Genomic DNA, 15,787 nt, shown 5'->3' with positions numbered 1-15,787 from the left:
TTTGGTGGGGCAATGAGGGTTAAGTGACTTGCCCAGGGTCACACAGTTAGTAAGTGTCACATGTCTGAGGCAACATCTGAACTCAGGTCCTCCTGAATCCATGGCTGGCACTTTATCCACTGCGCCACCTAGCTGCCCGTTTTTGCTTTTTGTTTTTGCATGTTCTCCCTTTTTCCACTTCTGTTGGAGATTTTCTAATATTCCCAAATGCCTTCCCCCAAGGATTCAAATTGACAGGATTTGAGCTAGGCGTGGTAATCTGATAGGAGGCAAGGGACTGACTGCACCAATCCCTTTGGTGAATATAGTTCTTTTTAAACTCGGAGGACTGCTTGTACGGTCCTAATTAAACTACTAAATTAACCTGAGGTTGTCAGATGAGTTGTGGTTTCTTTCTGAATTAATAGAAATTTTAAAAAATCCCCAAACATTCTTTATCTTCTTGTGTTTCTCTACTTCTAACTTTTCATTCTGACCTGCTCCCAGAGGTATACACAACTTCTGTTGAAAACAACATGCTTGGTTTAATGAAAAAATGATATAAACATTCCATAGGGGTTTTAGGAAGACATTAACTAGTTATAAAACAGTAATAATAGCTATAAAAAGTATCTTATGTTGGAAATCTCTTGCTTTAGTTCATATTAAGACTGGTTGACAGTTACTTGAAAGGACAAAGCTTCCATTTTGTTGTTTCTTTTTCCTCTTTTAGGTTTTAGTGCCCACTGTGTCCATGGTTGGAAAGCATTTGGGAGCCAGAAAAGACCATCCAGGCCTAAAGAACAAAGAGAATGATGAAAACAGTGGGCCCACGACTACAGTTTTTGTGGGCAACATTTCTGAGAAAGCCTCTGACATGCTAATTAGGCAGCTCCTAGCCGTAAGTTGAAGAATATTTTCCAGCTAATAGTTATAGGTCATATTTATGAACCATTTATATATTCATTTGATCCTCAAAACAGCCTTGTGATGTAGCTAGTATAACTTTTATAACCATTTTTTCTTTTTGTTTATAACCATTTTACAGAGATGAAGGTTTTGAAAGATTAAGTCATTGACCCATGGTCCCATAGGTTATGTCATAGAGATGATATTCAAACCTAGTTTTCTTTTGATTAGCTCTTTTTCAATACTTCATTCTTGAAAATGATGATTGTGAAAGTTGTTTAGTTTTTATGTCATACTTTAAAACAAATTTTTAACTATTAAATGCCACATTAATTGTAAAAGTTTGGGTTTTTACATTTCTCGTGAAAATGGTTAGTCTGTACAAGGTTATATAGTTCTATGAAGATGTAGCAAAATTTATTTTTCCTTTCTTGCAAGTGTTAGATTTGTTTTACCTAACAAAAAGTTTGAATCTCTTAGAATTCTATTAAAGTAAGTCCTTATACATTTCCCCTGTTTTTCTTCATTTTAGTCATATTGGAAATGTAACCTTTGCATCAAAAATTAGTTGATTTTATAAATAACATTTATTTCTTTTCTTTCCTTTCATAAAGAAATGTGGTTTAGTTTTGAGCTGGAAAAGAGTTCAAGGTGCATCTGGAAAACTTCAAGGTAGATGAACTTTTTTTGCCTTTGTTGTAAGTTAAATGAATAATTCACTTCTTTTGCTATGTTGCATGGATACAGTTCTTTATGGGAGCTGTCTTTGTCTGGTTTGTCATTGGGAAGGGAGTAACTGAGGATTGGAACTAGGTGGCAGGGAAAGGGGAATCAGGACATCCAGGTGGAGGCAAGAGAAAACAATAGGTCAGTTTGTTTTGGTGTTTTATTTGATAATTTTATTTTGGTATTTTTTGTCCTGTCTCAGAAACCTGTTAGAAAAGGGGTAGGGGGTTTAAACAGGGTCTTCATGATCAGAATGGCATTAATGAGAAAGAAAAGCAGCAGCAGCAGGATTTCCTGGTGCTCTTGGCATATATCCAAAGTGAACAGACTTTTGTACTGTAAAGAATTAATTGTTATTTGAGGTTTTTATGACCCCATCTTTTGGCCAGAATTTTTTTAAAAACCTTGGTGTGTTCACTGGCCTGGGCTCTGCAAACTGCACGGCACTCCACCCACTGGTTGTAGTGAGCAGCCAGCCAATTCTGACAGTCACATGACTGCCCTCACTGGGCTTCCAATCCTTATAATTTTGCCAGCGCCGTGTTGATGGCTACAACCAGTGGGTGGAGCGCCATGCGGTTTGCAGAGCACAGGCCAATGAGCTCACTGAGGTTTTTGAGAAAATTCTGGCCAAAGATGGCCAGAATTTATTAAAATTTATTAAAAAATACCAAAATAAAAACCTCAAATAACAATTTTTTACAGTACTTTTCAGTGGAAACCCAACCACCTAAGAAGGGTGGTAGTGATACTAAAGTTGATCTATCAATAAAAAGAAATGTATGGTTTTTTAAAAATCCCACAAAACTTAAATTGAGAAAATAGCATACATTTTTTGTTTTTAATCAAAATATTTCATTTTACCTTTAAAAAGAATTAATAGAATTTTCCTATCACTCGTTGAGTGTTTTGACAATTATTTTATCTCCTTTTTTTCCCAAATGAAAGATGTTTATTTTCCTTATATTTAAACTGCAGTTAACCCTTAGTTATTATGTAATAATGTGGGGAACAGGGATAGTATGAATTAAAATACATAGAGTGAGATCAAACCCTCATTTAAGTCATTAAATTTAGCTTCCAACTATAATTTTATCAGAGATTAACATAGTAAATTGTCTGATTTGAGTTTCTTCTCCCCTCTCCTCCCTTTTGGTGGAGATGCTAATGAATAGTGAAGAGTCCATAAAAGGGAACTGTAAAACCCACAAACTGTAAGCATATGCCCATAAGAAGTTTATTTTAATTATGCATAATGTTTTTTTTTAACCTGGTATTCATTAATACATTGCTATTTTCCCATATTTCTTCATATCCATTGTTATAGCCTTTGGGTTCTGTGAATATAAAGAACCTGAATCTACCCTCCGTGCTCTTCGGTTATTGCATGATCTTCAGATTGGTGAGAAGAAGCTCTTAGTTAAAGTTGATGCGAAGACTAAGGCACAGTTAGATGAATGGAAAGCGAAGAGGAAAGCGTCCAATGGGGTATGTGTCTCAGTGGGTCACTCCAGTAGGTCAGCTGTCCTGTTTGGAGTGAATTGTTGCTTTTCTTGAAGTTTTTATGTAGGAATTCAATAGATGATAATGATATATGGTTATGACCAAAGTACATACTTTTTAAAAAGTATGCAAATATTTTAAATATTTTATCCGCCCGCAGTGGGTGGATGACTCTTGGTTTGCTTGTTCCAGGTTGGGATGAAGGTAGGAAGGGGAGGCTGGACAAGGTTAACTTTCCAGAGAAAACATTGGTACAGACTATTCCAAACAGAACTAATTCATTAAGACAGCTTTGTAAGTAAGTACAAATTATAATTAAACCTACACAATTTTAAGCAGCTTGTCTCCTCCCCTTATAGAAGTATACAGGTTCTAAAGATGTGAATTGTTGTAGTTCTTATTTTATCATTACTATTACTACTACTTGTCTGACATAAAGTATTAATCTTACCAGGTGAGTAGGTGGATGACTTTACTCAAGGGCATTTTAAGGTACCCTATGAAGTGGGGATGTTGAGTAGATTTTACTTGAAGGGTGTGTGTGTGTGGTGGGGAGAGCAATCTGAAACTTGAACCATCTCCTTGTTCTTCTGTTCCACTTCTTTTGTGATAGTAGATGTGATTATATTGCCTGCTCTCCAGTCTTGGCTACAGTCTTTTACCCAGCCTTGTAAACATAAATGCATTTTTTAACTCACCAAAATCAGGCAACCTGTATGTAAATAATGCTTCAGCTCACTAATACTTATATTATACCTGCCCATTAGGAGTGTTGAGCTCCTTCTACCATCCTGTTAATGAGCTAAGAAAATACAAACGTTCTGCATGTAGCCAATGGGCCTAGGGTTTCTACACATTTGTCTGTTTTTCTTAATCTACTACTACTGGCTTTTCTCTCTCAGTCCATGGCATGTGGGAATGAGTTCATTGTATGACTTAACTAATACAGAATGTTGGTCATGAAAGTGTTTCACTGACCCTCATTTTTAGATGTTCCAAACATTAGCATATGTTGTATGTAAACCCATGAATCTTAAGGAAATCATTTAGTTATGGATTGACTTGAGCAGTGATATAGTTCCTTGACTTTGCAGCCATGGCTTCTAGGATACACATAATAACAAAGAATTGTTAAGTTATGGAAGGACATTCTCCAGCTGAGAAACAATTCTCTGCTCAAGTTACTAGAAAATCTGTAGTCTTTATCTTTTTATCTCTCACAGCACTTTACATACCGTAGGTGCTTAGAGTAAATGCTTGTTGAATGAATGATTAACTAGTTACAGCCTTTTCTTCTTTTTTTTTTTTAAATGAAAATGAGCTGCAAGTCTGACTTTTATCAAATGACATGTATATGTGAGTTGTGGATCATGAGGGCACCATAATCAAAGTGTTTATTCAGGGACAGCATCATGGCTTTTGGCTATAACTGTGACAGTGACCATAAGCCACCAGTGTAGGGCAGGTAAATTGATTGGTACTTGATACTTTTAAGAAATAACAGTACAGTAGACATAATGTGTTTTTCATCTATACTACTTATCACTTCTTTAATTCTTAATTTTTAAAAATCATAACTAATTGAATAAGCATCAGTTTTTGCACAATACAAACCAGATTATATCCTTAACCAATAGGTTTACAAGTGAAACAAATCCGATTCAAGTGCAGATTAGGGAAACAGAGATAGGGGTTTTTTTGGGTTTTTTTGAAGGAAGTAGTTTTAATAGCTAGGTCTACATTGAAGACTATACTAACTCTAGGAGAGTATTGATTTATATTGTTTAACTATGTGAATTTAAACAATGGTCTTTAAACAGTGATTTTTAAGAAAAATATGGAGAGTTTGGTTCTTTAAAAAAGCTTTATTGTTGGCCTTATTTTTAAGAAAGAAAATGTAAGGGTCCATATTGTAGGAACTTTTTAATTGTGCACAAATTATATGGAATGATGGTCCTGAGACTTGATTTATGTGTGGTAGGCTAGGTCCCAGGATTCTTAAGTATTAAAGGGGGAAAGAAGTGGGAAGCAAATGACAAGACAAAAAAATCTTAGACATTAAACCAAAGCCTAGCTTTGCTAAGTTGATAACAGAAATAGCGCTGCACCCAAGGACTCCCAGACAAGTGTTTTGGAGAAAACACTGGGTTTTACCAACTCTTGCTTCAAAATAAATTTCATTTTCTAGGTTGGTGATTTTTCTGAATTTGCCTTGTTTCCCAAGAATGCCAGGCCAGAGACTACAAATGATGAGGATGAAGCCTTAGATGAAGAAACAAAAAGAAGAGATCAGATCATTAAAGGGGCCATTGAAGTGTTAATACGGGAATACTCCAGCGAGCTCAATGCCCCCTCCCAGGAATCTGACTCTCACCCCAGGAAGAAGAAAAAGGAAAAGAAGGAGGACGTATGTGTTATTGATTTCGGACAAAACAGATTTATTTCTTCAATTTACTTTTTATGATCTCTGTTATCTTATACAGTTGCTCTAATTCCAAACTTCTGATGGGAAAAGAAACTGATTAGTGTTTATATCAGAATATAGTAAGCTTTTAATTACTTTATTTCTATCATGCCTTACCAACTTGGCTTCCTAATTTTTGTGACCACAAATTTCATATTTTTGTGATAGAAATACACTGGCATGGAGGCTTCTGCCTATGTATGGGGTCACCCTTCTTGTTCTGTTTTTTAAAAATTGTGTGATGAAGGGTAAACCAATAACTGATTATGTGCAAAGTAAGTTTTTCTGTTATGGGGGCTGGCCTTAAAGATCTTAGAATGGAGATTATCTCACTTTGCCTTATCCCCTTTTCATGGTTGTTTTTTTCTCTGCTCCAAGCGGGAAACCAGGTCTCATTCACTGAGGATCTTCACTCACCTTTAATTTTCAGCTGCCTTTCCTTTAGAAACCTTGCCTCATTCCCCTCCACGGACAATAATGCTGTTGAACATCTATCTAGCTGGAGGAATTTGAAAGAGCAGCGCGAGATGAAACACTCCTCCCCAGGGTCTTGAGTGTCACATTCCTACTTTGTTCTCCACTTCAGTTAGTCTGAGGAATAGGAAATCCAGGTTGAAAAGGAAATATTCAGGTCTTTTCCTACCCTTTTCTTTGGGCATACTGTTGAGAAACGTTGAATGGAAATAATTTTATCTACATTTATGGGAAATACTTTATATGCATGAATAGTATTTTATGCCATTTTAGAAGCACTGTAAAACCTTTATAATGTGATTATTTACCAAGTCACACTTAAGGTTTATGTTATTCTTTGGATTTCAATACCTCACAGATGATCTTGAGTAGTTTTCTCTGTGGCTAAATGCCTTCCTTCTCCTTGGTCAGTTCTTTCTGATCCAGCCTCAAAAGGCAGATATAATAGAGAGCTGCCCAGGCCCTGGGAGTGCTGGCCCCTGGGTTCTCTCAAAGACCCAGTGGAAGCTGGACTGTCAGGTTGACTCCCTCAGCACGCCTTCCCTTAATGGAGAGGGAGGAAAATACTCAAAAGCTTCCACATTTGGCTTGGGTTGGGAGGGGAAAAAAAGAAAACCTGCCATATGGAAGGATTTATGGGAGAAGTTTGCTCATGTCAGCATCCACTGTTTCCTGGAGGGGGATCAGGAGAAAATTTCTGCTTAAATGTTAGTCACTGAGTCCCTCCCTGTTCCATTGAATGAGGGGGGAGGGCTTGTGGGAGGGGGAGGTGTGGAGAGTGAGTGAAGTCTATTTTTTAGTATCAAATAACTTTGACAAGGAAATGATATCACAGCAATACAGTATTGCTTACAGTACAAACATACAGAACATTGTTTTTCAGAGTAGTGTGAACTCTATTTTTAAAAAAAAAAATCTTCGTGGATTTTTCCGCAGATTTTCCGCAGATTTCCAGTGGCCCCACTGATCCCTTATCCACTCATCACCAAGGTTCGTTTACATTGTAGGCTTTGACAATGACTATATTTACTGCTAGTTGCCAGATTTGTGACTCTTGTCCATCTGATTTTTCACTCATTAACATCAGATTGTCAGGTTTGATACTGCAGAAGGGCTTTTTTTTTTCTCTTACAAGACTGGTACAAAACCTCTAACCTTCGACTTTTCTCTTGTCTCTTTGTATTGATATTGATTGACCTTCATTCTTTTTTTCCCTCCTGTCCCACTTGTCTTTTAGGAAGACATAAACGCTATAGAAATGGAAGAAGACAAAAGAGACCTGATATCACGAGAGATCAGTAAATTCAGAGACACACACAAGGTAGTATTCTTGTTTTTGCACTTGATACCAAACTAGACTTTTTGCAGAATCCAAAAAGAAAAAAAAGACCACTTAAAATCAACATTACATTAGAATTCATTAAAAATTATATTTATAGTAGGTATAATAGAGATATAGATAGAAAACAAGAACCAGAGACCAGCACCGCATTAAAGTGGTCCTGTCCATTTTATGTTTAGTTCTTTCAGCTATTTAATGATTGCTCTGCAGTCATCTCACTTTAATGTGAATAAAGAATATTTGTTTTCCATAAATTTCAACCTAAACATCAGGTTCAGGATTTATAACAGTTCAAGGGGGCAGCAGGATAACACACTTTCGTGTATTTCTGTGGGCAATTGTAGCTTAATCAGAAGAAAACAGTTTGATTTAGAGCTAAATTTAAGGGTTATTATTTGCATAGATTTAATTTGAGATGGGGGAAAAATTTTAAACTAGGTCAGTGGTTGCCAGACGTACCAAAATTTAGATGCATGGAAGAACTGTAAATTCCCATAAAGCTAATCTATTCATTGACCCCCACCATTATGATAGAGATCATATGGTGACTAATGCAAGATGAAACTCTCAGCTTGGAAAGTAACAAGGAATAGGATGTAAGTATGAGCTTCTGTTTTTTATTATATTTATGGATGCCCCCTCAGAAAAATATGCAAAGGGGTAACTGGCTTGGAAATGAATATCTGTGCATAGTAAATCCCTTTTATAAGCTTTGCCTACAAAAGCTTCTCAATGTTAGCGCATCTGTGAATGTTTTCTGGTTTTGAAGGTGATGCTTATGGACCGTGAAAAGCAACTTCTGCATGCAATGTATTCTAATGTTTTAAGCGGTAAGATGGTACTAGCTTTTCCCCTAGGACCGAGTAGCCAGTAACTCAGCAGTAAAATGTTGAGAAGTGTTTTTTCTTCACATAGTCATGTTGTGGGTTTTTGGTTTTTGTTTTAACAAAATTCAAAGTTGGAATTTGGTGAAATGGTTTAACCCCAGAGATCCAAGTCATCCATTGTGTCTAGCCCTGCCTCACTTTTGTAGTGCCTTATTCAGCAACTATGAATAAGACCAGAAACATTATTTTTCTCCCAAAATTAATTTTGGGAATGAAAAATTGGGGAAATAAGAGAAGAATCTTTTTTTTTTTTAAACAAAGTATAGCATTCAAGTTTGGGGACCAAGTAAGAGTGAAAATGTTATAGAAGTGTGTGTGTGGTTTCCCCCTCCCATCCCCCCCTTTTTGTCATCATTGATTTGTTAGATAATCCCTGTCGTGTCAATAGTTTATTATGATAAAATCATGTGGTTTAAAAAATCAATCTAAAATATATATGCTTCAGAGTTTGAGAAGCTGTCGGGCATATTACTGCCTTAGACATATTTCATTGGGGACTATTTTGGATTTCCAAAAAGATTAAAAAAATGGTTGTTCCTTTATTTGGGTGGTATGGTTAAAGGGGTCTTTTGGAACATCAGTGACAAAGTAATGAGCACAGTGAACCTTTGCATGTTTTGGTATGAGTTTATTAAATAAGCACAGACTGTCAGGGTAATCAGCGTGGCAGGGGGCGTCCATTTACAGCACGGACGAGTCTGAAGAGAACACAAGGTAAGATTGATGATTCTTTTACCTCTTCTTTTCTGTTCCTTTCCTACATCTGTGTTTCTGTTCCTAGCCCCATTTCATTTTTCTCTAGAGCTTTTATCTTATAGAAATCCATTAGATAAATACCTTTTATAAATTAGATTTGTCTGTTCTTTCATTGGCTTTGCAAGAAGAAAACTTTTGAAATGAGTCCTAAAAAACTAAGCCTAATTTACATAAGCCAAAAGATACTCTAAAGAAAGAATTAGTATACTGAATAAAGTGTTCTTTGAGGAGAAAAATCCAGGAATGCTACCAAAGAAATACTATTGGAACAGCTAAAATAATCTGTAAGTATCCCTCATCTCAGTATTTAAACACATTTTATATATGTATATGAAATTGAGGTAAGTTTACTTTCAGAGTTTTCACATAGTCTAGTCTAGCCCCATCTCGTAAATTATACTTGATATTAGCATCTTTTAAAGGATGAATTTCCTTGCCCCTTTAAATAGGATTTCAGTTTTGTTCGTCTCTGTCAGCTTTCTGTCATTTTATATTCTTTTCCTTTTGTAATCTCAATGTATCCGGTGCTGGGTTTGCCTGTATTTCACATTAAATACAGACTGGCACAGTGGCTGGATAGATTGATCCCTTGTGAATTAGCTTTATTTCATAATTCTCTGTCAGTTCTCTGATCCATGGACAAGAGGGAAGAGTGTCTAAGAGGTAAGATTGCTTTTTAAAGTTGTTTTAAATGCTTTACATGATGAAGAAAAGAAAAATGTACATTTATTGTTGAAGTTTTCATTTCATTGCAGTGGCACTAAACATGGAGCCAAAGGGATAAACATGTTTTTTTGTTTTTGTTTTTATTTTTTTTCCTGTTTGGGGTTTTTTTCTGCTGAGTATGTGTAAAAACCGTGTGGTGCACTGGCAATCTGTCAGGTTGACAAACTTTGTCTTTGTTATTTGGTTTATTTGTGAACCATGTACTTGCTCTTCCTCCCAGAAACATAGCTTATAGGCAAGGTTAATCCAGTGTTGGCGGTCCATGTCCTAGCACAGCATCTGTAAGTTAACACACAACAATTGCTTCCAAGGATGGATTTGTCATTATCTTGATGTATTTTTATTGTCTTATAGGAATTCTGGGCATAGATATGTTGCTTTGCTTTTTATTTTATTAAATGGAAAAATATAGTTTATATACATTTTCAACAAAACTGTAGCAAATAACCCTTTTTAGCCTCTGTTTGAAATGAGTGATTTCCAACCTTTCTGATATTTGGTGGGCTGTCCATCTTGTAATGGTGGGAGTAGAGTAGATAACAGTACAGCCTGGATCTAGCTAGACAGCTTTCTGGAGGGTGGGAAAACCAGAGGACAGTAAATTATTCTGGTTGTTTTGTAGTGGTATTGATAAATTATTTCCATTCTTTCCCAAAGTCCCCAAGTTTTAGTGTTTCCTGGGTTGGGAGTTCTTTGGGGTTACCATTTATATTTCCCAGTTTTCAAACTGCCTTATAGTTATTTATTTGCACAAAGTACAGTTGGAGTCGAGTGCTGAGTGATTCATTGTATTTCTGGAGGCTTGTCTCAGCTTTGAACCACCATGCTTTTTACCTGCAGTGTAGCCATTATGGACTTACTGAAAGGCCAGCCACACTCATACAATCTCCCAGCATCCAAGGTTGGAGATTGCTGGTCTGTTTAGTTTCTAGGCTTTTGCACGAATTCTAGTCTTGTGATTGCTGCACTTTGATTTATCGTTTATAAGATATAAAGTTGACATGTTAAATATCTAATGTTAAAGCACCACTGGTGTGGGTGCATCCATTCCCATTTATGGGCGTTGCGCCGGGAAAAATCTGAATCCCGTAGCTAAAGAATTAATTCTGAAAGTTCTCTTATTGGTTTTTAGAAACTGGAAGAAGAGAAAGGCAAAAAGGAGAAAGAGAGACAGGAAATTGAGAAAGAACGGAGAGAAAGAGAGAGGGAACGTGAAAGGGAACGAGAAAGGCGAGAACGGGAACGAGAAAGGGAAAGAGAACGTGAACGAGAAAAGGAGAAGGAACGGGAGCGGGAACGAGAGCGGGATAGGGACCGAGACCGGACCAAGGAGAGAGACCGAGACCGGGAGAGAGAGAGAGACCGAGACCGGGACCGGGAAAGGAGCTCAGACCGTAATAAAGATCGGAGTCGATCCCGGTAAGTCCAAGGGACTGGGGGAGGGTGTTTCCTGATGCCACAAAGGAAAGGCATGTTGTGTTCACCTTTTTGGTTTCAATTTATTTTCTGTTGTCTTTTCAGAGCTTGGGTTAGTGATTCCCAAGTCATGGATCTGATCTCCTAAGAGGGCTGGTTAAGTTCAGAGCAAGATTGATTTTTACATCACTACAAACTCATCTCTAGTTGGGCTACATTTGTAATATGTCACTATGTATATAGTTATAAGGTAGATTTGGCCGTGTAATAGTGGGCTCAGGGCAACCCATCCTAACTGCTGGACAAACAGTTAGTCATGCCTTACTGATGAATTGCCTCCATAGTATATATGTGCATATATATGCATATAAATAACCACGTGATTGTTTCTGCATTCCTTTTTTTTCCTACCATATTCCATGTGCTTTGATACTCAGAAGCAGAAGCTAGAGAATAGGCTTTCATCTCAAGTGCTACATTTTAATATACAATTTTTCTCCAGAGGTGATCAGAACCTAGAGTCTTTACATTGATTTGCTTGTTTTTGGAGGAGTTTTAAAGACTTATCCATTGAACTAATATATATTTTTTAAATATGAAGAACAAATGACCAATTACCAGATCCCACTAGTAAAGAGGAGTTGTGTATGACAAAATTATTTATCTTGAATTTCAAAATTTTAAAGTTGGAAAGAACATATTAGAGGTCATCCACTCATTTTACTTATTAGAAAATTGGAGTTCAAGGCAACTAACTACTTTATTCTAAATTCAGGTAGCTCGTTGTTGGCTTAGCTGGCATTAGAATAAAATAAAAATAGGTAGGTATGGCTCCTGAGGCATTAAACTTTAGCTCTTTGAATCATGAACTGTTAGTTAGAATGGGTCTTAACAGTTATCTATTAGAATTCTGCATTTGACACATCAGGAAGCCAAGAAATTGAACATTCTAGTTCAGTTCACATTAGTGAAGGAACCAAGAAAGATTCAGATTTCTTGGTTTTCACTTCTGTGCCCACTTCATCATGATCTCTCAGATTCTAATCGCTTATTAAAATAATGCATTGTCAACCCGAATTCAGGAAATTCTGTACACAATTAACCCTAAGGAATTAACTTCTTTGGTCCCCTTTCCATGAAAGTTAATACCTGTGACAAAAGAACCAAATACATGTTGTTTAAGTTAATTCCATTTAACAAGCATTTATTAAACATCAATCTCATATAAGGCAATAGGGATGTGTTGTGGATAAGAAAAAGAGCTACTTACAGCTGAACTCCCTGTGTCTCTTTGTCCAACCATCAATAGCAATTACCTTTCTACTGACTTTCAACTCAGTACTTCAGCTAGTTCAGCTATGCCATAAATAAAAGTTAAACTACACAAATCAGATCTTTCTAAATGCATAAACCAACCCCAGGTCAGCACAACATATGCAAGGTACCTAGGATCTTGAAATAAGAAGGGAGTTGTATTTAAGAATAAGAAAGTGATTTCTGTGTTCAGTTCACACTTTTATACTGTAAAGAGGTTATCCATTAGGGCTTTTTCATATATCTGTATGAGAAGATATGAATTTAAAGTGTCTTTAGGCTTGTCAATTTGGTATTTTGCAGGCTTGTTGCCTGAGGCTCAGAAAGGTACCCACCACGTCTTCCTGTTATCAGAACATTTGCTTTTTCTCATGATGCCTCTTTTTCTTATACCCAGCTTCAAGAGAATAAGAAAGAATTTCTAACAAGTATTCATTTTCAGAAGGCTTCCAATGTGGTTATAATTTGAAATTTACAGTAATTTAACCTTGTAGAATAAGAAAGAAGAATTAATTAGTCCAAGTTACAGCTTGATATATGTTATTGTCATTTTGTGGCTTTAAGCTGTTAAGTATTTAAGAGAATTAATATTTTAATTATTTATTAATATTAATATATTGGGCGGCTAGATGGTGCAGTGGATGGAGCGCTAACCCTGGATTCAGGAGTACCTGAGTTCAGATCTGGCCTCAGACACTTGACACTTGCTAGCTGTGCGACCCTGGGCAAGTTACTTAGCCCTCATTACCCTGGCCCCCCCCCCCAAATTAATATATTAATGATTAATATATCAATATATTAATACCGATTACTTTTAAAAGGCTGTTTTTAGTATCTTCTGCAAGGTAGGATTTAAAGAGACCTACAGAACCTTTTAGCTACATTATCTGTTTTGAGGCATAAGTAGTTTATTTAGATAGGAAAGTTGTGATGTCTACCTAGATTTTCATAGTAAAAACCTAGTGAAGATGTTTGCATATTAAGATATTTTGACTAATTGACTTATCAATTCAGGGTTAAGCAGAACTTCTCTCCCATCTCAAACCATGATTGATTAAGTTCTTTTACAGCGAACTTACTTGCTTTAGTGTACTGAGTTATATCTCCTTTTTTTTTTAAATTATTATTTTTAAATTTTGGATGAGACAATTGGGGTTAAGTGACTTACCTAGGGTCTCACAGCTAGTAAGTGTTAAGTGTCTTTGGCCAGATTCGGGTATATCTACTTTTGATTATTTAGTGCCTCATTTAATGGTCAGAATAATTATCATGGCTATCCTATTGCTATAAATGAAGTTTAAAAAATAAGACATAATCTGAAAGTATGTTTTTTGGTTTTATTAAATTTCAGGGAGGGGATGTTGTGTGTGTTTTTATTGTTTTTGCTTGTTTCCTAAAGTAGGAGTGCACTTAAGTTTTTTTACTTTTAGAGTCTGACTTACTGACTATTTAAGTTACTTATTTCTATTATTCTATGATTTATATATAAAATGTCATCATTAAACTAATTATACTATCATTCAAATAAGGAAGAGAATCAATAGTAAAAAGAGGGCTGAACTTAGGAGATCTGAGATCTTGGTTTAGGTTCCATCTCTGTTCTTTACCAACTTGGTGACTTTGCAGGCAAGTTATTTCTGTTTTCTAGGCCTTAGGTTTATTTGTAAAATAATGGAATTGAGCTGTTGTGTCAAACTTAAATGGAAATTCACAAATTGACATCTATTACATTGTATTCCTAATTATCTTGTAAATTTAAAAATATTTACATTTCCCAATTACTCCTTAAAATTTTTTATTATTTATTGGGGGGGGGGGGGGACAATGAGGGTTAGTTAAGTCATTTACCCAGGGTCATACAGTTAGTAAGTGTTAAGTGTCTGAAGTCAGATTTGAACTCAGGTCCTCCTGAATCCAGGGCCAGTGCTTTGTCCACCATGCCACCTAGCTACCCCTCCCAATTACTTTTTTTTTTTTTTTTTGTGAGGCAATTGGGGTTAAGTGACTTGCCTAGGGTTACACAGTTAGTAAGTGTCATGTGTCTGAGGTCATATTTGAACTCAAGACCTCCTGAATCCAGGATTAGTGCTGTATCTACTGCACCACCTAGCTGCCCCTCCCAATTACATTTTAGTAAGAAGCATTTTTTTTTGGTGAGGCAATTGGGGTTAAGTGACTTGCCCAGGGTCACACAGCTAGTTAGTGGCACACACTGTGCCACCTAGCTGCCCCTTGATATGAATTTATAATGCATATATACAGTAGTATGATAGAGAGCAATTATCTCAGAATTAGGAAGACCTGTGTCAAAGACCCACCTGTGGTACAGACTTTCTGAGTGACCTTTGATAAGTCATTTAGCTCTCAGTGCCCAGGCAGCTTTGTACAACTATAACTTGCAGAACTGTTGCAGATTTGCATGGTTAGAAACATTTTCCTTATAGGAACTCCCTTTACCCTGAATGAATCAAAGGGGCCCATACCAGAAATATTAACTTAAATTCTTGGAATGCCAAGAAGAATGCTAATACAATACTCATTGATTAGAATTCAATCCAGGAACATAGCTCATCACCATTCATGATGGAGTCAAATGGTAAAAATAGATTTCATTAGAAATTAAGCACCAGCTATTTCTTACAGTGTAAACTATTTTACTGTTGGGCTAATTTTTTAAGAAATGAGAATGATTTTTAAACTACTTTTATGCAGAGAGAAGAGCAGAGACCGTGAACGAGAACGGGAAAGGGAAAGAGAGAGAGAACGGGAGCGTGAGCGGGAAAGAGAACGGGAAAGGGAAAGAGAGAGAGAACGGGAACGAGAGAGAGAAAAAGACAAGAAAAGAGACCGAGAAGAGGATGAAGAAGATGCTTATGAACGGCGAAAGCTAGAGAGAAAATTACGGGAGAAGGAAGCTGCTTATCAAGAGGTAAGGGCTCCCCCCACCCCCTTTTTTTAAAAAAAGTTCTCTCTGCTGCTGAGGGACTCACTCTCACAGGACAAGGTTGTTTCTTGACTGTTTTTAATACTTCTGACATTTTCCTTTAGCGACTTAAGAATTGGGAGATCAGAGAACGGAAGAAAACTAGAGAATATGAAAAAGAGGCTGAAAGAGAAGAAGAGAGACGACGAGAAATGGTAAGCATCTGTGCCCAAAGACATTAAATAGGAGCTTGTGTATAGTAAAGATTGATATGCCCATTTGGTACTTTTTATTCATTGTCAGGTTTGAGAAAAAATTCTGGTACAACAAAAGAGTTTGTGTGGTATCTTAGAATTCTTTAACTGCAG

At 36.5% G+C, this 15,787-nt stretch overlaps 1 protein-coding gene across 5 annotated transcripts in view; it reads left to right on the top strand.

The window, feature by feature from the left end:
* The window catches only part of RBM25 (RNA binding motif protein 25), a 53,977-nt gene that overhangs the window by 23,346 nt on the left and 14,844 nt on the right, over positions 1-15,787 (top strand). For 2 of the 5 annotated variants that reach the window (XM_043982720.1, XM_043982721.1), the window contains 9 exons: positions 713-880; positions 1,503-1,560; positions 2,942-3,102; positions 5,306-5,524; positions 6,992-7,045; positions 7,293-7,376; positions 10,899-11,185; positions 15,209-15,425; positions 15,545-15,634. In XM_043982720.1, coding sequence (XP_043838655.1) covers positions 713-880; positions 1,503-1,560; positions 2,942-3,102; positions 5,306-5,524; positions 6,992-7,045; positions 7,293-7,376; positions 10,899-11,185; positions 15,209-15,425; positions 15,545-15,634 — 1,338 coding nt within the window. The remainder of the gene's footprint in view (positions 1-712; positions 881-1,502; positions 1,561-2,941; positions 3,103-5,305; positions 5,525-6,991; positions 7,046-7,292; positions 7,377-10,898; positions 11,186-15,208; positions 15,426-15,544; positions 15,635-15,787) is intronic. The other 3 variants (XM_043982722.1, XM_043982723.1, XM_043982724.1) reach the window with 3 other exon arrangements.

This window comes from Dromiciops gliroides, chromosome 2 (genome assembly GCF_019393635.1).
Source record: "Dromiciops gliroides isolate mDroGli1 chromosome 2, mDroGli1.pri, whole genome shotgun sequence".
NCBI lineage: Eukaryota > Metazoa > Chordata > Mammalia > Microbiotheria > Microbiotheriidae > Dromiciops > Dromiciops gliroides.
Note: the sequence above shows the minus strand (reverse complement) of the source record. Positions and strands in the feature narration are given on the sequence as shown.